Source organism: Saccopteryx leptura, chromosome 1, assembly GCF_036850995.1.
Source record: "Saccopteryx leptura isolate mSacLep1 chromosome 1, mSacLep1_pri_phased_curated, whole genome shotgun sequence".
Taxonomy (NCBI): Eukaryota; Metazoa; Chordata; class Mammalia; order Chiroptera; family Emballonuridae; genus Saccopteryx; species Saccopteryx leptura.
The window spans coordinates 17057105-17083346 of record NC_089503.1 but is presented as its reverse complement, the minus strand read 5'-3'; the positions used below and the strand labels follow the sequence as shown (position 1 = coordinate 17083346).

Below are 26242 nucleotides of genomic sequence, written 5' to 3'. Positions count from 1 at the left end.
GCTGTGGTCTCCAGTTTGAAATCCTGGCTTGCCAGGTCAAGGCACATATAGGTAAGCAACTACAATGAGTTGATGCTTCCTGTCCCCCACCCAACTTTCTCTCTCTCTCTCTCTCTCTCTCTTCCTTCCCTCCCTCCCTCCAAATTAATCAGTAAAGAACAAACAAAACCTTCATATTCATATAAACCACCGACAGGCCTTCTGCCTAGAAAGTCTCTCCTGAATTTAATACCATTGATATCAAAACATATACTTCTCAATGCATCAACCCATGGGCCACAAGTCTTTCTGGGCCATCACCCTTCAGTTTGTCCTCAATTAGAAAAAGCACCAAACAGAAAGGGAGAAAAATGCCAAATGACATAGCCAAAAGGGACACCTACACAGAAGACAGCCTCTGACAGACTTAGGATCCATAGGGAAGACTTCTTAATAAAAACTGAGTGCCAGGCCCTGGCCGGTTGGCTCAGCGGTAGAGCGTCGGCCTGGCGTGAGGGGGACCCGGGTTCGATTCCCGGCCAGGGCACATAGGAGAAGTGCCCATTTGCTTCTCCACCCCCTCCCCCTCTCCTTCCTCTCTGTCTCTCTCTTCCCCTCCCGCAGCCAAGGCTCCATTGGAGCAAAGATGGCCCGGGCGCTGGGGATGGCTCCTTGGCCTCTGCCCCAGGCGCTAGAGTGGCAGAGCGACGCCCTGAAGGGGCAGAGCATCGCCCCCTGATGGGCAGAGCGTCGCCCCTGATGGATCCCGGTCGGGCGCATGCGGGAGTCTGTCTGACTGTCTCTCCCCGTTTCCAGCTTCAGGAAAAAAAAAAAGAGTGCCAAACAGGTGTCAGACACGTAAGGTCAGTATGTTTCTTCATCTACAAATGGCAGCCTCAGCCCAGAAGGCTGTCGAGAGGTTCTGACCTGAGCCTCACCCAGAAAACACTTCAGTCTATCTCTGACACTGTCAAGAGGAACGGTGCTCTGACCTCCCACACGGCTCTCTTGGCCTCTGGCCTGCCCCCCAGTTCTGGTGCAGATGGAAACGCCAGCCCTGCCCTGCCCCCGCCTCCCTTTGCACTCACCTTCCTTCTGGCTCCCAGCAGCACCAATGCTCTGCTGTGTCAACAGATTCTGGTTGTACAGAGTGGGAAGCGCCGCGGCAGCGTACTGCTGGATCCCCGAGTAGGCCTGTGTGAGGGCCTCCATGGTGCTCCCAGTGCCATTGGAAAGGCCACTGCTGCCCAGGCCACCATTTAAAGCTGCCATCCCTTGGTTGGGAGAGAGAACAGGATAAAAGAACTGGGAATATCCAACTGATACCAAAGAAAGATTCTGAAGTCCTCCCTTCCATCTCACCCTTGACCTCACCCTGAGGGGGCGTAGCCATCTGCATGGGCAGACTTCAGGGCCCTCACCAGGCCTCGTTGCTAATGGGCACATTAAAAAATGTCACTCAGATGTGGCTCTGCCTATTTTCTTCTTTCAATCTGTGCAATAGGTGAGACCACTTACACATGACTTGCCCCATTTTCTCTCTGGCTTTTCTGCTGCTTTCTCACACAGAGCTGGAATCTGGTAAATTAAGAGTCCTGGTTTGGGGACTAAAGGGCAGACATGTGGTCTATAACAAGACGGGGGTAAATGCTATTATTAAAAATAGCAACTTGGCCCTGGCCGGTTGGCTCAGTGGTAAAGCATCGGCCTGGCGTGCAGAGGTCCCGGGTTCGATTCCCGGCCAGGGCACACAGGAGAAGCGCCCATCTGCTACTCCATCCCTCCTCCTCTCTTTCCTCTCTGTCTCTCTCTTCCCCTCTCGCAGCCGAGGCTCCATGGGAGCAAAGATGGCCCGGGCGCTGGGGATGGTTCCTTGGCCTCTGCCCCAGGCGCTAGAGTGGCTCTGGTTGCAACAGAGTGATGCACCGGAGGGGCAGAGCTTCGCTCCCTGGTGGGCGTGCCGGGTGGATCCCGGTCGGGCACATGCGGGAGTCTGTCTGACTGTCTCTCCCCATTTCCAGCTTCAGAAAAATACAAAAAAAAAAAAAAAAAAAAAAAAAAAAAGCAGCTTGGCCCTGGCCAGTTGGCTCAGTGGTAGAGCGTTGGCCTGGCGTGCATAAGTCCTGGGTTCGATTCCCAGCCAGGGCACACAGGAGAAGCACCCATCTGCTTCTCCACCCCTCCCCCTCTCCTTCCTCTCTGTCTCTCTCTTCCCCTCCAGCAGCCAAGGCTCCATTGGAGCAAAGATGGCCCGGGCGCTAGGGATGGCTCCATGGCCTCTGCCTCAGGCGCTAGACTGGCTCTGGTCGCAACAGAGCGACGCCCCCTGGTGGGCATGCCGGGTGGATCTCGGTTCAGCGCATGTGGGAGTCTGTCTGACTACCTCCCCGTTTCCAGATTCAGGAAAAAAAAAAAAAATAGCAGCTTACACGACTGAACAAATTCTATGTGTCAGACATTACTGAGCAATGTGCTCAGCACTTTACCTGTATTCTCATTTAACTTCTTAATAACTCTACAAGTACAGCATTTTATTCCCACTTCATACATGAGAAAATAACCTTGCGTCGAAAGTAATAGCTAGTTTAGGTGAAGAGGTGAAATTTAACTCAGGTCTGACTCAAAGTCTCATTAGGCCTTGACTGGGTAGCTTGGTTGGTTAAAACATCATTTGTTACATCAAGGTTGCAGGTTTGATCCCTGGTCAAGGCACATACAGTTATTTACCAATGCATGCACAAATAAATGGAATAACAAATTGATGTTTCTGTGACTCTCTCTTCCTCTAAAACTCAATTAAAAACATTTTTTTCCCCAAAATCTCATGATTATTTTTAAGTTCACTGGGCCACTCAATCATTCTAATGGTGCCCTTGCCAACTGCACAAAGAAAGGTCTGATGATATCTAGGAGCTGCCTCTCACCTGCCAAAGAGCTGACGTTGAGGCCTGCCGTGGCTCCAGCTAATGTCTGCAAGGCTCCAAGGGAGGCGATGGGGTTGACAGAGCTGCTGCTACTGGAGCTTGGTGAAGACCCTACCAGAAACCTGAGAGTTAAACTCAACTCAACTCAACACTTGTCTTCCCATGTCAACAGAAACCAAAGGCAACAGTGATACTACTTACGTATTCTCTTTGTAAAAAGGTTTTCAGTTAGTAATTTTGATAACTCTCCCCACTGGACATAAAGTCAAATAATGTTTGCAAGAAATTAAAAATTATGAGATGTCTCAAGTCAAAAGATGGCATTTAAAAATTTGTTGTTCAGGCCTTGCCCAGTTGGCTCAGTGGTAGAGCGTCAGTCTGGAGTGTTGATTTACCAGGTTTGATTCCTGGTCAGGGCACACAGGAAAAGCAACCATCTGCTTCTCCACCCTTCTTCCTCCCTCCTGTCTCTCTCTACCCCCATCTCGCAGCCATAGCTTGACTGGTTCAAGCATATCAGCCCTGGGTGCTGAGGATGACTCTGTGGAGCCTCCACCTCAGGTGCTAAAACTAGCTCAGTTGCAAGTATGGCCCCAGATGGGCAGAGCATCAGCTCTAGACAGGGGTTACTGGGTAGATCTCAATCTGGGAGCATGCAGGAGTCTGTCTATCTCCCATCCTCTCACTTAAAAAAAAAATTTTTTTTCGTGTTCATGCCTGACCAGATGGTGGCGCAGTAGGTAGTGTCAGCCTGGGACACTGAGGACCCAGGTTCAAATCCCTGAGGTCACTGGCTTGAGTGTGGGATCATAGACATGACCCCATGGTCACTGGCTTGAACAAGGGATCACTGGTTCAGCTACAGCCCCCCACCTCACCCCCTGGTCAAGGCACAGAGGAGAAAGCAATCCATGAATAACTAAGGTACTGCAAAAAAGACTTGATGCTTCTCATCTCTCTCCCTTCAGGTCTGTCCCTGTCTCCCTCCCTTCCTCTCTCTCACACAATAAACAAACAAAAAAAATAATTTGTTGTTCATAATCTGTCCCTTTTAGAAATGGGTGTTACTACTCTCCAGAATGCCATACCCCTCCAGTGGAAGGGCCCACTGGCCGGTACATGCTTACCTGAACTGGTGAGTACGCTGAGGGGGCTGCTGGATGTAGTAAGAGCATTGGTACCACTTGGTGTGTTCTGAGCGGCGCTCGCTGCAGCAGCCAGGGCAGCCAAATTCTGTAACTGCATTGCATTTAACCCTGCAACATCCAGAGCAAGAGATCAGCGAGCAGATAGGGGCCTCCTGTCCGCGCCAGCAGCAACAGCGCACACTGCAGAGGTCTGGCTCCAAAGCACAAATGTTTTCGATAAGCCTCATAAGTAACCCTACACAGCTCCAAAAAGATTCAAGTACCACTCAACTCTTTAAGAAACTCAACATTTCCTCAGCGAAGAGGCATCTAATCCAATAGCACGCCACCTCAAGTGAGTATTAATAAAGCAAAGAGGGGCAGGTCTTTGGTTTACCATGGAGCCAGGTGTCCAAGAGGACAATGCCAAAGCCTACGGCACAGAATGGGACTGCACCTGAACCTCCTCAGACTTTACAGGGGATGTGCTCTCTGACACGGAGGTGAACAAGTAGAAAATGCAGCAGAGACCCAGAAACGGAGGCACCACAGGGGAGAAGACACGTGAGAACAGCAAGAGGAGAAAGAATAAAGAAAAACCACCACTTGAATGGCGGGTTAGTCATCAGAAAAGAGAAAAAACAGAGGGAAGACTTCCAAGTAGAACCCACGCAACAATTAAAAGGAGAGCAAGAAATGTGAACTGCACTGACAATGTGTTGCAAACCATTCTGTAGATGATGGAAAGGCAGAGGGGTGAGGGGGAAAAGTTTATGAGAAAAATAAGAAACTGCAACAGAAATTTATACTCTAGTAACTTTCTCAGTCCCTGAGACCAAGTGAACCACTATGAAAAATTTTCAAATGGCAAAATGCAGCTCACCAAAGACCATCCACCCTTTTCTCAGATGTACCTGCCTGACCTTATCCCAGTGCCAACAGGGCAGGGGGGCCTGGAGCTCTCCACCCCCACCCCACTAACTATTCTGATGGACCCTGTCTCAGGTTTGTCTGTGGAGCCCCATTTTGTTATACACTCAGGTATTTGTCAATTAAGTTTTCCATGTATGTTAATAACAATAAGAGGTAATTCACCAACAAAAAAACATGTGTTAGACACAAAGGGGTAAACTGCCTGGATTCTAGTAACTTCAGGGTAAACCACTTGCATGGAAACCATCTTAGGCTTTTCTTCAGTCCCTGGAAAAGTCTCTTTATTATGGAAATAAAGGGTTCCTGTAGTTCTCTCCTATCAAAATGGCCTCAGTCTGCAGGTGCTAGTTGCTCTTTTCCATCTTGTTGTTCTTCCTCAACAGAGACTTAAAGGGCTGGGGAACAGCTGACAACCCCAGAACCACCTGGCATGAATGACTAATTGAGGCACCTCCTAGAGACAAGGCAATTGAGTCCTGGGACGTACGTCTTATGTCAGGTTTACAGGCGTGAAAAAACACTTTTCCCCCTGCACAAACGGTGCAGCTGTAGACTGCCGTTAGCCGGGTCTGTTGGCCTGGCGGCTGCTGCTCCACCGGAACAGGGAAACACTTACCTCCCATCGGGTGGAGGCTGCTCAGGGTGTTGAGGTTCCCAGAGGAGGCAGTCTGCTGAAGGAGCTGCAAATAAAGCTAGACATTACACCAAAAAACAGAACAAGAGTGAGAGTGAGGGCTGGTTCTGCATCTGGGATAACTCTACAGCACAGCAAAGCGAGAGTGCAGAGGCCCCCAGAAAGAAGAACACTGAAGACAAGAACCCAAGCCAACACAACAGAAACTAAGGCTATGACAGCAGAGGACAGTACAACACAGCTAAAGCCCTGGGCCCGGAAGTCAGTGGGGTTCGCTGAGCACCGAGCCAAGCTCAAGAGCCTGGGCAACAGAAGGCAGCACAGCAGAGGACAGGGGTAGAGCAGGGGACTACGCTCAACTCAAGCAGCTACGTGGTTGACTGTGATGAGTGTCTGCGTGTGGATGAATGCCATTTCTACTTCCTCTCTCCCAAGTTCTCCTTAGTTAGGTCCATATATCCCACTTTGCAGACTGTTCCCATCTGAATACCCAATTTATGTTTCAAATTTTAAATATAAAATCTGATCATTTCAGGGTATTTCTTGGAGTCATCCCTTACCAGCCACAACAGAAACATGATTAGGTCAATCTCTCCCATGATACAAAGCCATCGAGCCCACTGATCTCCTCTCCTCCACATCAGTCTTCACTGTCGCAGATGACCATATGATTGATGGATCCATCATATCAGTTCAGTGTACACTCACTTGCAATGAATGTCCCATAACAAATGAAACAAGAGGACCTGTCCATGAGCTTACGGATCTCCAAGACTTTGACCTTATTCTGAGTCTTAGCAAACCACAATTTTCATCTAACCAACCTGCTGAAACCCTTGCTCCATTCAAATGCAATCAAACTGGTATTGCTTCTAGATCCTTTAGTCAAATTGTTGTCCATTCCCATAGACATCTGACCTGGTTTCTCTGTCATGAAACCCTCTAAGTCCGCAGCTTTCCGGAGGCCCACCAACCTCCAGAAACAGAATGACAAAAAAAATACACATACACAATTTTTATCATGTTCTCAAGTTCTCAAATGGGCCCACAACCCCACAAAGATTAAAAACTACTGTTCTGATCCAACAGAGATCAGGTTCAATCCACGTATTCCAGAAAAACACCTCCCAATTAATGATAACACACTATCACACTTACATAGCCCATTAGCACCACATGTCTTCATTTCTGTTTTCTTAAATACCTTGGGCAATGTGTTCAGTCCAGCTGGTAGACTGTGCACACTGTACTTGGCCCCTTCACTTACTCCCTAAATGAGAAGAGCGCTTAGGGAGGAGATCACATCTAACTTAAAGAGACTGTAACTCTCACCATATACCATCATGTACTTGCTGCCCATGGCAATGACAACAAAAATAGGAGTGTTCCCTACAAAGAGCTCTAAACTCTCTAAGAAAAGTAAAATGCATAATCATGGAGATCATTTTGAAAACATTATCATTTTGGCAGAAGACTAAAATCTCTCTCAAGTTTCTAAACTTTTAAGCAATGTTCTAGCACTAAGAAACAATATGATCTGTTAAAACAGAACTATCCACACTTCTGACTTCAGACAATTACTAACTAGGATAAACTTAAGAGTTCTTTTAACATTTGAGAAATATGGAGACTGGGGGAATCAAATTAGCCAAAATTTAATACTAAGGGACAGAAAGCATTGCCTTTTTCTGTTTCTACATATATAGAATAGTCTTTGAAAGGATGAGGAGTGGATGCTTATAATTATTCCTATGTAGCCTGACCAGGCGGTGGCGCAGTGAGTAAAGCGTCGGACTGGGATGTGGAAGACCCAGGTTCGAGACCCCAAGGTTGCCAGCTTGAGCGTGGGTTCATCTGGTTTGAGCAAAAAGCTCACCAGCCTGAGCCCAAGGTCCCTGGCTCAAGCAAGGGGCTACTCGGTCTGCTGAAGGACCGCGGTCAAGGCACATATGAGAAAGCAATCAATGAACAACTTAAGGTGTTGCAACACGCAATGAAAAACTAATGATTGATGCTTCTCATCTCTCCGTTCCTGTCTGTCTGTCCCTGTCATCCCTCTCTCTGACTCTCTCTCTGTATCTGTAAAAGGAAAAATAAATAAAATTGTTTAAAATATATATATATAAAGCATTCTCATGTATTACAATCCATTCATTAAAAAAGAAAAAATATTATTCCTATGTGTATATTTTTGAACTACTCATATAAATCTCAGAGTCTCACCATTTTCCTTCACTGGTGGCTTTATAGATGACCTGTTCTTTCTGATTTGCAAATAACACAATTTTAATGATGTTGCCCTGTCTGCAATCCTTTAAAGGTTTAAGCAGTGATAAGCTCTTATACCACTGCAGACCTAGTAAATTTTAATAATAAACTGGAGCCTACCCCTCTTTTGAACTGTGACTTAAATTCAACGAGAGAGAGAGAGAGAGAGAGAGAGAGAGAGAGATTATATTAAAACCTATTTATAATATAGTGAACTCAAATATACACCTGTAATACTCATTTAATAATGTCCAAGCTTGATCTCTCAATCAGCTGAAAGAAACATTTATCATACTTTCCAGGGGACTTTTTTAATGATGCCCTCTACACATGGTGGAAAGAGATATGAAGAAAGAGATTTGGTACTTAAGATTCTCTCAGCAATTTTTTTTTCTTGGGGGCAGGGACATGAGATGTTTCTAAATCTTTTTACCAGGAAATTATGATTTCACTTTAACTCAAGATATCACCAAAGACATGTGACAAGACAGAGAGAGAGAGAGACAGAGAGAGAGAGAATAACGTGACTTAAAGAACACTGCATTGTCTGAATTTTTACATAAAATTTCAATGTGCTAAAAAAGTTGTAAATGTCACTGTGTCTGTTAGCTGGGGAAAGCAGAAGAAGAAACAGCTGGGAGCTTGCACAGTCTGCAGAAAGCAAACCACAAAGACTCACTGCTAAATACTGGGGTCCAAGAGTATTTAGACCAGCAAGGTTTCCCCACACAGATGCTGCACTGATTTGCTGCATCTGCTGCTGGAGCTGCTGGGCCATCCTCTTCTGTTCTTTGTCCTTCTGTGTATCAGCAAATTTTACCACCATGGGAGACGAGCAACCCTACGAAAACACCAAAACCAAAGGGTCAGATTCCTCCTTGTGGGTGATGGAAAAATCCTCCTTTCTAGTCACACACAGGCTGTATTCTAATCTCATTCACTGCCAATTGAGTCTCTTCCTGATACATGATAGTGGCAAAACACAATTTAAATGGGCAACTAGTTCCATTATGTTAATTTTTATGTTAACTTAATAACAGCCAATATGTTAGAGAAACCATCTACTTTTAACTTGAAGACGTTTGGCCTGCTTCACTTTTAGGACAATCAGATGCTGTCCATGCTACCAGGCTCTGAAGGCCACAGGCGCTAACACTCTCAGGATAAGGGGCCGCCCCTGCGTTCAGTGCTCCCTACCTCCATGGTCTGTGCTTGGTGCATTGCCTTGATAGCCGTCTGTGCCATCGCTCTTGTTGTAAAAGTCACAAACGCACAACCTGATAAGAGAAGGGTCAGTAACTCATTCATTCATTTGCTTATTTATTTACAGACATTAACTACGTGTGAAGCACCATGCTAGCAATATCGACATGGTTCCCGCCTTCAGGGATTCACGATCTGGGTGGCGAGAGAGCTATGTTACACCAGGCGGGTACATGCTATAATGAAAACCGAGGGCAGCACAGACAGGTGACGAAGTGCTTGAGAGATAAAGGAGGATTCATAACCTCCAGTTTCTCTGAAGAAGAAAGTGTTTCCATTGACGTCAAGAACCTCTCTGAGCATAAGGAAGTTGAATACATGACCCTGAAGTGCAGGCTGTAAACTCGTAGCGGATGCCGGGAGAATGTGAAAAGGACCCAAGTGTAGGAGGAGGAGTGACAGGATGGAGACATACAACACCAAGCCCAAACTCTCCATCATGACAAGGGTCGTGTTGGCTAGGGGTCACTGGTTTCCACTGAGCCAATTAAAAAAGAGGCCCCAAATTCAAGATGAGTATCTTTAAAGTTTAAAAATGTGCCCACCTCGGCTCAGTCCATCAGGTCCCCGCAATATCCGGCACTCTTCAATCTGTCCAAATGAAGAGAACATGACTCTGATGTCATTTTCAGTGCACTTCTTGGAAATCATACCAATAAACAGCTTCCTGTCTTCCACTGCTAAGAGAGTGAAACACAAAAGACTTGAACATTACTACTATAAGAGGTAGCAGAGCACAGAGCTGGAGCCAAGGCCACCTGGGTTTGAACCCTGTCTCTGGTGCCTTCATACCATATTTCACAGATTCTAAGATAGACCCCCCCCCATATGTTAGCACCTCCTCTTATAAACAATGCTATCTTAAAATTATCATCGGAAGCACTTAGATATAATGAAGCAGCTTTGTGATCTTGTGAAAGTTATTTAACAATTCTGTGCTTATTTCCTCATTTGATTAATAGGGATAACCAGGTTTACCTCAAAGGCAGCTGTAGTTATTAAATGCATAGGGCTTAAGCCCTGGCCGGTTGGCTCAGCGGTAGAGCGTCGGCCTAGCGTGCGGAGGACCCGGGTTCGATTCCCGGCCAGGGCACACAGGAGAAGCGCCCATTTGCTTCTCCACCCCTCCGCCGCACTTTCCTCTCTGTCTCTCTCTTCCCCTCCCGCAGCCAAGGCTCCATTGGAGCAAAGATGGCCCGGGCGCTGGGGATGGCTCTGTGGCCTCTGCCCCAGGCGCTAGAGTGGCTCTGGTCGCAATATGGCGACGCCCAGGATGGGCAGAGCATCGCCCCCTGGTGGGCAGAGCGTCGCCCCATGGTGGGCGTGCCGGGTGGATCCCGGTCGGGCGCATGCGGGAGTCTGTCTGACTGTCTCTCCCCGTTTCCAGCTTCAGAAAAATGGAAAAAAAAATAAAAATAAAAAATAAATAAATGCATAGGGCTTAGATCCTTGCGTAACACTTAGTAACATTTGCTCTTACTCAATACCACTATACTAAAGAATGAGTTTTCACATTCAATTGATATGACAAGGGAAACAAGACACAACTTTCAGAGTCTATCTACTTTTCTTTTCTGTCTTCTTGAGGACTAAGTTCTCCTTAAGTTGTTCATTTCCTACTTTCTCTTCTGTCCACAAGAAACTATATTAATTGCCTGACCAGGCAGCGGCGCAGTGGATAGAGTGATGGTCTGAGATGCTGAGGACCCAGATTGAAACCCCAACTGTCATCGGCTTGAGCGTGGGATCATAGACATGACCCCATGGTTGCTGGCTTGTGCCCAAATGTCACTGGCTTGAAGCCCAAGGTCGCTGGCTTGAGCAAGGGGTCACTCACTCTGCTGTAGCTCCCAGGTCAAGGCACATATGAGAAAGCAAGCAATGAACAACTAAAGAGCTGCAACAAAGAACTCATGCATCTCATCTCTCTCCCTTCCTGTCTGTCCATCCCTATCTGTCCCTCTCTGTCTCTGTCAAAAAAAGAGATACATGCATATCCATGTCCACTGCGGCATTATTTATAATAGTCAAGATATGAAACAACCAAAGTGCACACTGATGAATGAATAATGCACACACACACACACACACACACACACACAAATACTATTTAGCCATAAAAAAAGAATGACATCTTGCCATTTCTAACAATATGGATGGACCTTGTGGGCATTACTGAAACAAGTCAAACAGGCAAAGACAAATACACTGTGATCTCTCTTATAAGTGGAAAACAAAAACCCAAGCTCATACAAAAAACAGATTGATGGTTGCCAAAGATGGGGGTGACAGGTGGACAGAAGGGGTGAAAGGGCTCAAAAGTTACAAATTTCCAGTTATAAAATAAATGATGAAAATGTAAGGCACAGCATGAGACTATAGTTAATAAAACTGTACTGCACATTTGAAAGTTGCTAAGAGAGTAGATCTTAAAAGTTCTCATCAGAAAAAAAGGGTTTTTTTGTAACCATGTTTGCTGCCTCATTGTGGTGGGTCATTTCTCAACATGTATCAAAACATTATGTTGTACACCTAAAATTAATATAATGCTTTGTCAATTCTACCTCAAAAAGAAATCACTTAGCACAACACAATTCAGACGCCATAAGAATATCACAGTAGGAAGAACCCTGTTAAGGGGAGGACCTAGGTGCTTGCTTACCATTGTTCTTCTCACTGTCGGCAGGTTTCATCTGTATGGGATGATGCATCTAAAATGAAAACACATAAATATTACCGCTGTACACACGGAAGGCTTTCAGAAATACAAATGAGGACTCTAAAGGAACACCAAAACTAGAGCCTGTAAGAGCTCTCTTGAACTCACAAAAATAACAGAAAAGATAGAATGCTGAGTCAAGAAGTCAAAATTCTCTTGGCTGAGAGAGAACTACGTTCAGCCTCCCTTCTTTCAAAGTCCCATACATCCGTTTCCTGTGGCAGTTACCCTTTCTCCAAAATGCTTTTCAGTGTGTACTGACACACGTTAAGTATGGCCCATGTGTTTCACAGCCACCACAGTTCCACTTACTAATAGGAGCTTTCTTACCCCTGGGAGGACCTTCATGTTGTGAAGAGCATTCTGTGCTTCTAATGCAGCTTTGCGGGTGTAGAATGTCACAAAACAGCACCCTGCAATAAATAAGATTTCACAAAATCAAACCAGTTCTTTGAAAGCAGAGAATTCCTACAGCACTCATTTCTCCCTGGACATAAAGGGTGGGGCAAAAGTAGGTTTACAACTGTGAGTACACATAGCAGTTTATTCTTGTATTATTATTTATTATTGATTTTCCATAGGAACAAGTTATTCTTTTATTATTAATTGTATGATTTTCCATAGGAACTGTAAACTTACTTTTGCCACACCCTGTATTAGAAATTTTTTAAAAGGGCAGTGTTTATTAAAATTAGCCAGAGACACATAGATACAGATACACATACAGAGAATCCAGCAGAGGAAAAAGAACCACAAAAACATGTTATTTTCTACACATTTTCTCTACTGTTACAATCTCTTATTTCTATCGGAGTTATTCTTTAGTGCTCTGATAACTTCTCTGGGAAAGAGGACTTCCCTTACAAAGGCCACAGTACCGTTTACCATGCTACTTGGGGCACCACCACGCAGTGTGCTGGGCAACAGGACACTGCAAACAAGACACACAGGGGCCTTGAACTCTTGTGGCTCTTGGTCTTCCAAAAGCTCTGCAGTTACCAGAAACTCCTTCTTTTTAGAATAACCCACTTCTTGCAACGGAAGCCAATTTCTACCATGTGCTTTAAACATAATTATCATTTATTAAATTATAAAATGACTTAAAAGCAAGAACCTCTTAGCATCTTTTTTTGGACTCTGGTTCTTATCAAATATAATTAAGCTACTAAATAAATAGCACCTGGTGCTGACTGGGTTCTCTAGCTTTTGTGCTTTGCATCTCTGCTGGGGACAGGAGGGAGAAGGTCTATCATGTAAATTTTGGGGCCATAGCCCATAAGATACGATACAGATTTCTTTAAAAATCACTCCGCAATTAAGATTTTAAATCACTGCATGTTATATTGCCAGTCATTTTCAGAAACCACAAAACTTTATATTTTAACTATGCCAAAAAGAGAAAGTAATTCTTCTGCTTCTAGATCCTATTATTATATTGGTTTCAAAAACATATAACAATCGTCTTTGTTCACACTTGCACTATAGGACAGCTTTGACAGAAAATTACTCTGAATCAGCCACTTGGAAAAATAAGAGAACGTCTCTGTGTGTGTAGGGGCAGAGCTAATGCCTCACCTACCATCAGTCCTGTGAAACGTCCACTCTGCTGGGTATTTGCGGAAGCAGCTCAGCCTTCCTTCTCCTGTTCATCTGATTCACTGTAGCAAATGGTTACCTACAGACAAGGCCCTCCTAGTTGCTACGTCACCCTGCAAGGCCCCTGTGTACACTAACAGAAGTCCATGGGTACATGGACAGTCTTTCTTTTAGCACACTAGCCACAACACTACCGAAAACCTTATGCGGCTGGTTTACTCAAACCGAATTTTTGTCAATCTATTCATTCCCAACATCAAATAAGACTCACAGGAGTCTGCTTCTTGAATTTAGAGCTCTCACAAAGGACCACTCAAGATCCAATTTACAAATCATCCTCATGAAGTCACCTTAACCTTTTATTTTTAAGCCATTAAATGTGTTTGGGCTGGCATAGCTATTACTACACAAGAACCGATTTCCTCTCCTCCATGACCATAGGAACATTCTGGCAATGAGAGATAGCAGCAACATGACAAAAATCACACATAAAACCCAAACCCTCACCTTTGCTCTGAGGAGGGTTTTGGCTCCTATCCCTTAGGACGTTGATTTCATAGACAGCACCATACTGTTCAAAGAGTTCCCTCAAGTCCTTCTCAGACCAGGTCCTTGGAACCTGGCCCACAAACATCTTGATAGCATCAAGATCTGGTTGGTCCGGGTGGTCCAGGGTGCCGTTCATTTTCTTTGAGCTGCATTAGACAAAATAAAACTACTATTATGTATTCATGTTGGTTTCCAGAGGGAGCTTTCTTTGTTTTCAAGATCTCAGCTCCTTCCTGAGAAAGTAGGGGGAAAAAGTTTTCCTTCCTTTCACAACTTCCATTTAATTTACCAGAGCTTCCTGATCCTCCCTGCACCATGGCCACCCCTTCCCACTAGAATTAGATCTCAAACTAAAGTCACCATTCTGATGAGGACACCCAGGGTTTTCATTAAGAAACTGAGTGTCACTTACTCTTTGTCTAGCATGAGAATTCTCAGAAGAACTTAAGAGGTAAAGGTCCTAAAGCAAATTTTAATAATTTTAAGTATGGTTAACATATATTTTTTGAAAAGTCCATAAAATCAAAAAGGACTATTGATTATGAGTAAAATTCAGGACCCCAATGAATACAATGATAGCTAAAAAGTTTTCTTTGAGTACACATTAAAACAGAAGCACTTGATTTTCAAGGCCTAAGATAAGGAGACTAGAATGTTGTTCTCTGAATGTGGTTGTCTCCCGTGCTAACCCTGGTGCTCCTGAGTGAGACCCCTGACCAACACAAAGCTCTGTCTCTCAAACTCTAATAAATGTTATATAAACATAAACAATGATGCCATCATTCTAGGTTTTTATTGTTTCTAAGTTATGCAATTTAATGCTATTTCCCAAGATATTATCAGTTAATTCCCTTACCAACTGCAACCATTCTAACCAATTCCTCCACCCTATCACACCAAACTTGTAATGCTCATACTTGAACACCTTCACCACTATGCCTGAGACTGCCAAGAACCTAGGGGGATTCCTGCGTTATACCTATTTCCACCACTCCATTATCTACACCAGTAACAACCTAAACTCCAAAACGCCGGCTTTTTTTTGTTAGTGCTCGCTGCCTAACCGAGAATCATATCATCATATTCAAATTTTCCATGTTTTAATATCCAGTCCTGAATAAAATGATAATTTTACTGAAGGAAAAACAATAGTTTTCACACCACTATCTTTTGAATAGTATTTGAAGATCCCTGAGAATGATGAAGCTATAAAACCAGCTCAACTGCTGTCTTTTAATTCCTACATCCCTTATAACTGAACACCCACAAGGGCTATCCTCACACATCACCTTTACTGAACCTACCATTAACCTATTATCAAAAGCTGTTAAGACAATAAGCATACAGACCAACTCTTGTCAAGGAGTCTCTAAAGGTTCCCCATACTCTAGGCCAGGGGTAGTCAACCAGTTTATACCTACCGCCCACTTCTGTATCTCTGCTGGTAGTAAAATTTTCTAACCACCCACCGGTTCCACAGTAATGTGATTTATAAAGTAGGGAAGGAATTTTACTTTATAAAATTTATAAAGCAGAGTTACAGCAAGTTAAAGCATATAATAATTACTTACCAAGTACTTTATGTCGAATTTTTGCTAAGTTTGGCAGAATAAATCTTTATCAAACAACTTATTATAGTTAAATCTTTTTATTTATACTTTGGTTGCTCCGCTACCGCCCACCATGAAAGCTGGAACGCCTACTAGTGGGCGGTAGGGACCAGGTTGACTACCACTGCTTTAGTCTAGAGCTCCTTGAACACAGAAACTTTTATTTCTCATTCATTCTTGTAGCCACAACTGATAGAGTACCTAGTTCAATGTAAGTGCTCAACGTGGGATGGGAGAAACTTCTTGTTCTCAACAATTCCAGCATTTAGGCAATTAACCCTGACAAAAATGGATGCTGAGCATAAAGAGGGCTCACAAATTAAAGAGCAGCTACTTATCTCCTATGATTACCTGATTGTCACAGGATTAATTTACTTGTAAGTAAAGGGTAAAGGGAGCCAGATATTTGGTGATGTAAGTTGATCTGACTTTGGGTAGTAGGCACACAGTACAATTCACAGACCATGTATCACAGAAATCTACATTTGAGGGGGGTAAAATTTAAAAAATTTTAAAAATCTACACTTAAAACCTATCATCTTGTTGACTGGTGTCACCCCAATAAATAAAAAAATAACTTACAACCTGCTCCCCAACAACTTCAATTACCAATTTTAATATTTTATTAAAATGTTGCTAATCCGCCTGACCTGTGGTGGCACAGTGGCTAGGATAAAGCGTCGACCTGGAAAGGCTGAGGTCGCCGGTTCAAAACCCTGGGCTTGCCTGGTCAAGGCACATATGGTAGTTGATGCTTCCAGCTCCTCCCCCCTTTTCTCTCTCTCTCTCTCCCTCTCCTCTCTCTCCCTCTCTTAAAAAAAAAAAAAAAAAAAGTTGCTAATCCTTAATCATATTTCTATTTTAGTGAGGGTTAACATATAACCCCGTCTGTGCCTGACCAAGCAAGGGCGCGGGGGATAGAGCATCGGACCCCGAGGTCGCTGGCTCGAGCAAGGGGTCCCTCGGCCTGCTGTAGCCCCCCTGGTCAAGGCACATACGAGAAAGCAATCAATGAACAACTAAGGTGCCGCAACAAAGAAATGATGCTTCTCATTTCTCTCCCTTCCTGTCTGTCAGTCTCTCTCTCTCTCTGTCATTAAAAAAAAAAGAGCCCCACCTGTGCTCAGAATGTATTTTGATGATAAGAAGCTGACAGCTATTTTGGGAAAGAGGCAGGGTTTTATTAACTTGTACTGCATTGGAGGCAACTGCTTTCAGCTTGTCCCTCTGTCTGTCTTTGTGCGCCATTTGTAAATGTTCCACAACATTATTCATTGGAAAAGCATAAACACAGTCACCACATGCAGACTGTGGTTTATCTGAAAGTTCAGTGGAGACTCAGCACTTCACATAAATGCCCTTCCTTTCTCTCTTTATTCTCCACATCCTCTCGAATCTTTAGTCTACCTGCTCCATAAACAACCCCTGCCCAAACACCAATTCATTAGATGAATCCCCAAGAGCAGTGATGCTGAGTGCCCAAGGACCAGGGCCAATCTTCAGATTTAAACTCTTTAGAAACTTTTACAGCAAGTAGACCAAGTAATTTTGTAAATGTTTAATCTAATAATAAAATGACACACAAAATGCGAAACTTACACCTTTTGTTTTCTACACAACTGTTTCTACCGTATTGTCCAAGCTGGGGGGGAAGGGTATGAAGACAACACATAGCCCTTCACCAGTTTGAGAAGCACACACAGCAAATTGTCAGGCTAGGCTCAAGATGCTGTGGATATCACACAACTATAGTTATGCACTGGCTTGTTCCTTCCTCTAAGAAATACTGGCCACTTACATATGCCAGGCACTGCGTTAGATGTAATACATATATTGAGATTAACAAACCATTTCTGGCCCTGGCAGGTTGGCTCAGTTGGTAGAGTGTTGACAGGCGTGTCGAGTCCCTGGTTTGATTCCCAGTCAGGGCATACAGGAGTAGCAACCATCTGCTTCTCCCCCCAACCCTTTTCCCCTTCTCTCCCTCTCTTCACTTCCCACAGCCATGGCTCAACTGATTCTAGTGTGTTGGCCCCAGGCGCTGAGGATGGTTCCATGGAGGCTCAGCCTCAGGCGCTCGCTAGAAATAGGTCGGTGGTGAGCATGGGCCCCAGATGGGTAGAGAGAGCATCAGCCCCAGACGGGGGTTGTTGGGCAGATCCTGGTCAGGGTACATGTGGGAGTCTATCTCCCCTCCTCTCACTTAAAAAACAACAACAAAAGCATTTCTTTTGAGCGCATATAGACAGAGTTAGAAATAAAAGTAACAACATCAGCTAGAGAAAATATATATATAAAAAAGAACCAATCACATGCAGACACCTATGTGTATGTACTAAACAATCACAAACTTTCTCATCAACTGTCATTGTGTCTGAAGAGATGAGCAACAATCTCTTCCATCCTCAATCCTCCACATATACATCCTGTTAAAAGTAACCAAGGCATAGTCACTCGAACGTAATGCCCAATGTGGTGCGCCAAGGGGTCCCATACATCCTTCAGGTGTGGCACTTACTCTACAGATCACTGAATCCATTCTCACCTTTGTGCCTCATCTCCCACTGACAGAGAGCTCCTCAGGGTCAGTGGTCATGAGTTATGTTTACCTATTACACGGGCTCAGGAGCCCCTGGACAAGTGTCTATAGTATCCCTGTCATTTCTAAAAGGCCAGTCTGTAGAATTCTCTCCTTTCCTAAATTAAATTTTTTTAGACAGGGGATGGGGGAAGAAAGGAGAGATGAGAAGCATTAACTCATAACTGCAGCATTTTAGTTTTTCACTGATTGCTTCTTGTACATGCCTGACGGGGGAGGGGGGGCAGTGAGCCAGTGACCCCTTGCTCAAGCCAGCATCATGGGATCATATCAATGATCCCACACTTAAGCTGGTGACCCCATGTTCAAGCTGGCAACCTCAAGATTTCAAACCTAGGACCTAAGCATCCCAGGTCAACGCTCTATCCACTGCACTACCACCAGTCAGGCCAAATCTATAAAATTCTTTTTTTTAATGTTTATTTTATTGATTTTATAAGCAGAGAAAGGGAGGGAGAGACAGGAACATTGAGCTGTTCCTGTATGTGCCCTGACCAGGGATTGAACCAGCAACCTCTGTGCTTCGGGACGATGCTCTAACTAACTGAGTTACCTGGCCAGGACAGGTCTGTACAATTCTTAACTTCCATGGAGGTACTGAACTGGGAGTAAGATGAAAGAAAGAGAGGAAAAGCAGCGTCTGCAGCAGTGAGGGAAGAAGGGAAATATGAAGGTATCAAGTGCTTCAGGAGAAAAGCATGGCAGCAACCCACCTCTGTTTATGTTCTCCTTTTGACAGCAGACGCAATAACAACAACAACTGGCAAATCATTAAGAACGAGGAACTGAGAAAATCAGCACCAGAGACCATCTTATCTACCTGATTCTTCACGGAACACGCTATAGAAAAACAGAGCAGAGAACCAACTTGGAACAGAAACTGGGAAGGGAAAATAAAGAGCTTTATCGTCAAAGCACGTATTTGTTCAAAATTCCTAAGCTGTCTCTTCTCTTTCTCCTATCTTTTCCCGTCTTGACACTTCCCACCCAGGCTCAGCTCGGGACAGAGCTGCTGTTCTGTGCCACTTCTTTCCCGTCTCCGGGCCCCAGCTGACTGGACCGGCAGAGGCGGCAGTGGCAGGGCGGGGGGGGGGGGGGGGTGTCTCCCCTAACCCAACAAGCTGATCCACTGGTTGACCAGAAACATAAGACCATGACCTATGCTTGAAACACAAAAATAGGCCTGACCAATCAAGTCCTTCTACAGATGCACTAAGCAAGACAATAGCTACCAGCCACATGTGGCTATTTAAAAATACAATTTTTAAAATCCAGTTCCTCAGTGCCACTAGCCACAATGACTAGTGGCTACCGCACAGGGTGGCAGAGATATAGAACATTTTTATCCTCATAGAAAGCACTACTGCAGCACACTGCTCTAAAGAATCTGAACTTGGTTAACAGGCAGTTAGTGGTGAAGTCAGAAGTGGGTGCAACTAGAGATAGTGTGAGTGACAAGATAAAAGGGCAGTGGCAGGACACAACGGGGGTCATGCTACAATAGAGATGAAGCTCAGGACGTGCTAAGTGAAAGATGCCCATCACAAAAGGCTACGCAGTGTGTGATTCCATTCACATGAAATATCCAGAATAGACAAGTCTACAGAGACAGAAAGTAGGCAAGAGGTTGCCTAGAAATGGGGACTGGGGATGGAGGAGAATGAGGAAGGAATGACTGCTAATGGGAACAGGGTTTCTTTTTAGGGTGATGAAAATATTAGACTGGTAATGATTGTACAACTCTGTGGATGTAGTAAAAATCACTGAATTTGTGCAATTTAAAAGGGTAAATTTTATATTAGGTGCGTTACATCTGAATGAGAGACAGAGACAAAGGGAGTGAGGAATCGGAAGGCAGGCTGGAAGGACGGGACAAGGCAGAGTCGTGCTATAACCTAAGTGGGGAGGCAGTGGCCCAGTCCACACATGTCCCTTAAATACTTACTACCTTCACATCTGTTTAAAACTATTTCCGAAAACTTTCATGACTCATTTTTTCACTCCTCCTTCTCATCACCTGTTGAGCTCCATTTATTCATTTACGAACAGAAAGATTTCAGCTACTTATCTATCTCTCCAACTCCCAGCAGGCATAAATACTTGTTGGGTCCCCAACTCCAGCCACTGCCCACCCCTACCAAGTCCCTCCAGCTCATATACTATGCTATGGAAACACTGGCACAGAAGAATATCAGAATAAAAAGGACCAGCCACACTAGCCTGAGATACTTACCAGATGTTCTCTAGTGAGAACAAGACAGAATGTGTCTATGCTGGAAGGAAGTCATTTTCATTTAGATAAAGGGAGCTCTTCCTATGTTAGTCAGGGTGTTAGGTACTATAAAAAGCTTTCACTAAAGGTTTTTAAGTCACCACTCAATAACAGAACAGCTAACAATCTGCTTGTGAAGGTTTTCAACCTTCTTCCCTGAGGTATGGAGATAAAGTCTAGAGTGCTTATTTCTGTAATCATCTCTAATTACTTAAAAAAAAAAAAACCCTCACAGAATTTATTGTTCAATTCAACTTATTTTCCAAGCTCCTAAAATGTGCCAGCTACTACATACTATATAAGGGTCTATTAAAGTGCACTGCACAGCCCCTGCCCTGGAGATAGTGGCACTGAACAAGTGGAAGGACACAACTGTAAAATACCCAACAAATGGATAAAAGTTCTGTGACAAGAAGTGGCTGGTACAGTTTTATTTCAGTTGGAGGTGGGGACAGGAGTGCAGGAGCTTTAGCCAAGTGGACTAATCAGCTGGGAACGGTGCTATATAAGTTGGCTGGATGAAAGCCTAAGAGGGCCTGACCTGTGGTGGTGCGGGGGATCAAGTGCTGACCTGCAATGCCGAGGTCACCCGTTTGAAACTCCTGGCTTGCCTGGTCAAGGCACATATGACAAGCTCAATGAACAACTTAAGTGAAGCAACTATGAGTTGACACTTCTTGCTCCCCACCCCCCCTCCTCTCTCTGTAAAATCAATAAATAAAATCTTAAAGAGAGAGCCTAAGAGGTGATGAGCAAATGGTAAGGACTCACAAAGGAGAGAAGACTGAGAGAGCATTAGAAAGCTAGAAAAAGGACTTGAGAAAGTTAGGAAGAGTATAATTTTTTTTTAAGTATTAGGAAAAAAGAGAAAATATGTATATTAGAAAATCAAGAATAAAAAGGTTGGAAAGAACTTGTGAGGGGCATTCCATGTTATACTGAAATGCTTGGACTTTATTCCAAGATTTATAAATAGGGATCACATTTACCTTTTAAAAGACATCTGGCAATAATCTAAAGGTTGAAATAAAGTGAGGAAATATGAAGATTAGAAAACTCTTGAAAAAACTCTCTCTTAAGATTAGGAACCAGTCTTAGGCAATGCTGAGAAATTCATGAGGGCAGAATCCACTAGAACTTGGAGATGAGAAGAAGTTACCAATCACTTTAATTCTAGTGCAGACAACATGAGGGATTGTTTTTGTGTGGGGAAGCCTTCAGATGGAGATATATCCAATGAACTGTTTGGAAAATAAAGTCAAAAAGCTCAGGGGACATTTACAGATCTGAGAATGTAAAGATCTGAACATGTAAAGATCTGAGAATCAGAACGCACATCAGTGCCCCCTTAAGCAATGGGAGGGCTAAGAGAAAAGACCTAAGGTACCACCCCAGAAGAACATCCATGTCCTACTGCGGTACAAGCAAAGTGAGAGGAACCAGCGGAAGCTGAAGAATGGTTAGAGTAGAAGCAAGTGTATGTTGAAAGAGAATAGGAACTAGGGCTCAGGTCCCTGGCCTTTCCACAGTTCTTCCACCAATTCTCTGCTGTAAAGAAATTCTGAAATAAGATACATTGCTAGATCGCATTCTAAGGCACATCACTTCAGAGAGACAATTCTGATGTTAAGCTTCCTGCTAAAGCAGTATGAGTATAAAGGGCTTAGAATCCAAGAGAGATGGCAAGCACACAGCATTCTCAAGACCTTTCTTCTTCCCAAGTCTGTTGTGTGTGTTCAATGTAAGGTGCCTACTTGGGCCTGAGGTCTGCAATAATGAGAATTGATGGTAAACTCTGCTTAATGACACCTGACACCTGGTCTTGGGGGCAAAAATAAAAAGTTTATCATTAAACTTGCATTTTAGGCCCAAGGTTGACACTAACTCTACTCAGGCAAGTTAGTTTGAGCCCACTCAACTGGGTTTCTCATTGGCGATATAGGGTAATAAATAGCCTATGCCCAAATAACCTCAAAAGGCTTACATAGATGACTAAAACAGATATGAATGCATTCAGAAAAAAATGATGTAACAGCCTGCTCCCTGGTTATCTCTGTTCAGAATGACCTATATTCAGTCCATTAGTTCTCAAACTCTAGTGTGCACGAAAACCACATGGGACCTTGTTAAAATATAGGTTCTTATTCCAGCACTAAGAACAGAAAATCTGCATTTTTATGTTCCAGTAACTTTCATACAGTGTTCCATGGTCCAGACTTCATCAGATACTGAATCAGTCCAAATTCTTAAAAGATGAGAAAATGAACTGAGGAAAAAACACTATTTAAGGGCTGAATACTAGGTAATGGCAAAGCATAGGCAGTGTTACAATGAAGGATAATTTGAGCCACAAAGTCCTATTTCTAGGGATCATTTATCTGGTATATGGGAATATTTTTATTATGTAGTAAGTCTTTATGATGGCATTCATTGTGATTTCCCCTATCTACTGCTAAAATAAAATACAATTTTAGGAGTAAAGAACTTTCATAAATAAAAAAAACATCTAAATTACTATTATTTTGGAAGCTACAGGGAAGGCACAGGATCTATTTCAAATGAAGACGCCAGCTAACTTTGAGGACCCCCAAACTATTCCATAAAGAGCTGTTCAGCATCTGTTATTATTCACATCTGTTACACCCAATCCCAGGGTAGCCCGATTTGAACATGGAGGCCTAATCTCAAAGACTTGCAACTACCACCTGTTCTCTAGGGCTGTGTTTTTCAACGGCCGGATATTTCACACTGGACTGCAAGAGTTAACCACCTGATGTTATATGAAGATTACAGACCCAACTGTCTTAGTCAAATTCACTTATGCTCAGGGTGATTTCTACTTTAGCGGTCCCAAAATAATTCTTCTATTTTTACCATTCCCCAAGTGTAGAAAGGTTGAAAGCCACTGATCTGGGGAATATCCTACCATTTAATATTCTTGGCTTTGAATAACTTAAGACTCATTTACTCGAGGTTCCAAGATACTCTGAAGCCTGGTTAAAGTAACTGAAATCAGGAGTTAGAAATGTGTTCTCTACAAAGCCCAGAATTCAGTTCCCTGAAGCTACAACCCAGGGCCAGGGCAGCATGGTAGTTGTGTACCAGAGCAGTGCTGCTTCTCCAAGAGTACTGAAAGCTGAGGAGGTTTCTTATTCCCATGTTCAAAATTTACTTGGGCAGTCTGATCAGGTGGTGGTGCAGCGGATAGAGCGTTTGGACTGGGATGCGGAGGACCCAAGTTCAAGACCTCGAGGTTGCCAGCTTGAGCACGGGTTCATCTGGTTTGAGCACAAGCTCACCAGCTTGGACCCAAGGTCGCTGGCTCGAGCAATGGGTTCCTCGGTCTGCTGTAGCCCCACGGTCAAGGCACATATAAGAAAGCAATCAATGAACAATTAAGGTGTCGCAACGAAAAACTAATGATTGATGCTTCTCATCTCTCTCCATTCCTGTCTGTCCCTATCTATCCCTCTCTCTCTCTGTAAAAAGAAAAAAAAAAATTTACTTGGGCAAAATTTCAATCAAGATTGATCCAATTTGGGTTTGAGGGGCATCTGATACCCCCTACCTAAATCATGTCTTGTGTTGCATTTTCAATTAGATTGGGGGGGGATCAAAACCCCGTACTACATTTTACATGTCAATACAGCATTCTGCATACACTACTAAGTACACCCTCTGTGATGAGTCTATCGGTCCCCTCCATGATGAGTCTAAGAATTTGATTATTAAAAATAAATAACTTCCCAAAAGATTATTTGAAATTACATACCCAACCCAAAGCAATAAAACTATAGTTAAAAAAAACAAACACACCTTGGATCCTCTCATCTGGGAAAACACTACAACTTGAAGGGACAGGAGGCAGCACACTCTCAAGTGATACTGCTGGCCATATATCAATACACCCTTTGTGTGCAGAACTGTGAGGAAATCAGCAGTAATAAGACAGAATCAGACTCTAAAAGAAAAGAATAGGCCCTGGCCGGTTGGCTCAGCGGTAGAGCGTCGGCCTAGCGTGCGGAGGACCCGGGTTCGATTCCCGGCCAGGGCACACAGGAGAAGCGCCCATTTGCTTCTCCACCCCTCCGCCGCACTTTCCTCTCTGTCTCTCTCTTCCCCTCCCGCAGCCAAGGCTCCATTGGAGCAAAGATGGCCCGGGCGCTGGGGATGGCTCTGTGGCCTCTGCCTCAGGCGCTAGAGTGGCTCTGGTCGCAACATGGCGACGCCCAGGATGGGCAGATTATCGCCCCCTGGTGGGCAGAGCGTAGCCCCTGGTGGGCGTGCCGGGTGGATCCCGGTCGGGCGCATGCGGGAGTCTGTCTGACTGTCTCTCCCCGTTTCCAGCTTCAGAAAAATGAAAAAAAAAAAAAAAAAAAAAAGAAAAGAAAAGAAAAGAAAAGAATAGCATGGACTTTGGCCTTCCTCACCCAATTTTTTCTTCTTTTAAGGAAAGGGACCAGTTTCATTAAATAACAAAACAACCCAGTTCCTCTGCTTAAGATAAAAAATTAGACAACAAAAATACTTACACGGGACTGGAATTCAAAGAGCAATGATCCACCATCATTTCTGGAAGGAAATCCAACTTAAACGCAGCCATCACACCTCACTCTCCCCTTCAGAAGCCAATGATATTAACTTGCTGCACTTGTCTGATCCACAAATACACACAGCTTTGGCTTCCTGGGCCCCACAAAAAACACAAAGTGGAAACAGGAGCTCAGGGACGCCAGCAGTAAGTGCCACAGAAACAGGCAGGACTGGGGCAGGGAAAGGGAGAACTCGATTAAAAGGGGGATGTGACCATGTGAAGGGAGGCTCAGCCCCGCACACAATGGAAGTGCTGATGCACCAGGCTTGTTTTGTGTGATTTTCCCTGGCGAAGCAGTCCTAAGTGCACTGTCAGATAAATAGTGTCAGATCCATGAAGATAGCAGTGGCTAACAGAGCAGAAACACAAACCTGTTTCACATCTTCCTAACTCCTCTCCCTGCAAGTAAGTTTGGGGGACACCCAAAGCCTGGAACTACCTGAAGAAGAAGAGGGGGAGCTCATCTTAGTGGTCTGAAAATGTTTTTGGAAAGAACTGGGTTGTTAGCCTCGGTCTGAACTTAGTGTCCATGCTCATTCCAAAGACAGGCATGAACACAAGTGTTTGGGTCCAAACTAACCTCAGAATAGTCGCATAAGGAGGACCGCCAGTTCAGACCATCAGAATCAGGCCGCAGCCAGCTGGGTGGAGAACGGGCCCAAAAACCCACGGCTCACACATACCTCCTACACTGGCTGGCCTCGCTTTCCTGATGGCACTGGCAGCAAATGTGCTTCCTCACCAGAGAGGGAAGGGCTTTAAAAACCGCAGCTTCTGTGACATTCATTAGGTGGCACGAGGCAGAACTTCTTTACTGACTCTGAATCTTCATTTGCCAGAAAAGTTAAAAAGTTTAAATGAAAATGGAATTGTAATATTCTGTCTTTTGACAGAGTATTAGGAAATAATGGCTTTTCAGTTGTTTTGACCTTTCTACTAATGGGGGGGGGAATATGGGGCCTGCTAGGGACAAACTCTCAAACATGTAAGGAAGAACAGAGAAATGCAGACTAAGCCTCTTCATTCTCTGTCCTCCTTTAAACTTGTTGAAACCAGGAGCAATGAATGCACACATAAAAATGCTATTGTGGGTGAGCAGCAGAGATGGATATACTTAGCAGTCAAGGCAGATGTGGTGCTCCCGTTCTCAATTTAGCTCCACATCCCTCCAAACA

At 44.1% G+C, this 26242-nt stretch overlaps 1 protein-coding gene across 7 annotated transcripts in view; it reads right to left on the bottom strand.

Annotated features, from left to right (window-relative positions):
* CELF1 (CUGBP Elav-like family member 1) overlaps positions 1–26242 on the bottom strand; it is an 86313-nt gene that overhangs the window by 6403 nt on the left and 53668 nt on the right. For 3 of the 7 annotated variants that reach the window (XM_066361566.1, XM_066361567.1, XM_066361565.1), the window contains 11 exons: positions 25006–25159; positions 13951–14138; positions 12178–12260; positions 11791–11839; positions 9674–9808; positions 9063–9142; positions 8545–8706; positions 5580–5655; positions 4031–4159; positions 2904–3014; positions 1068–1253 (listed from right to left, as the gene is read on the bottom strand). In XM_066361566.1, coding sequence (XP_066217663.1) covers positions 1068–1253; positions 2904–3014; positions 4031–4159; positions 5580–5655; positions 8545–8706; positions 9063–9142; positions 9674–9808; positions 11791–11839; positions 12178–12260; positions 13951–14138; positions 25006–25076 — 1270 coding nt within the window. In that variant the 5' untranslated portion in view covers positions 25077–25159. Of the gene's footprint in view, positions 1–1067; positions 1254–2903; positions 3015–4030; positions 4160–5579; positions 5656–8544; positions 8707–9062; positions 9143–9673; positions 9809–11790; positions 11840–12177; positions 12261–13950; positions 14139–25005; positions 25160–25438; positions 25457–26242 lie in introns of those variants that run through there. The other 4 variants (XM_066361569.1, XM_066361570.1, XM_066361571.1 and 1 more) reach the window with 3 other exon arrangements.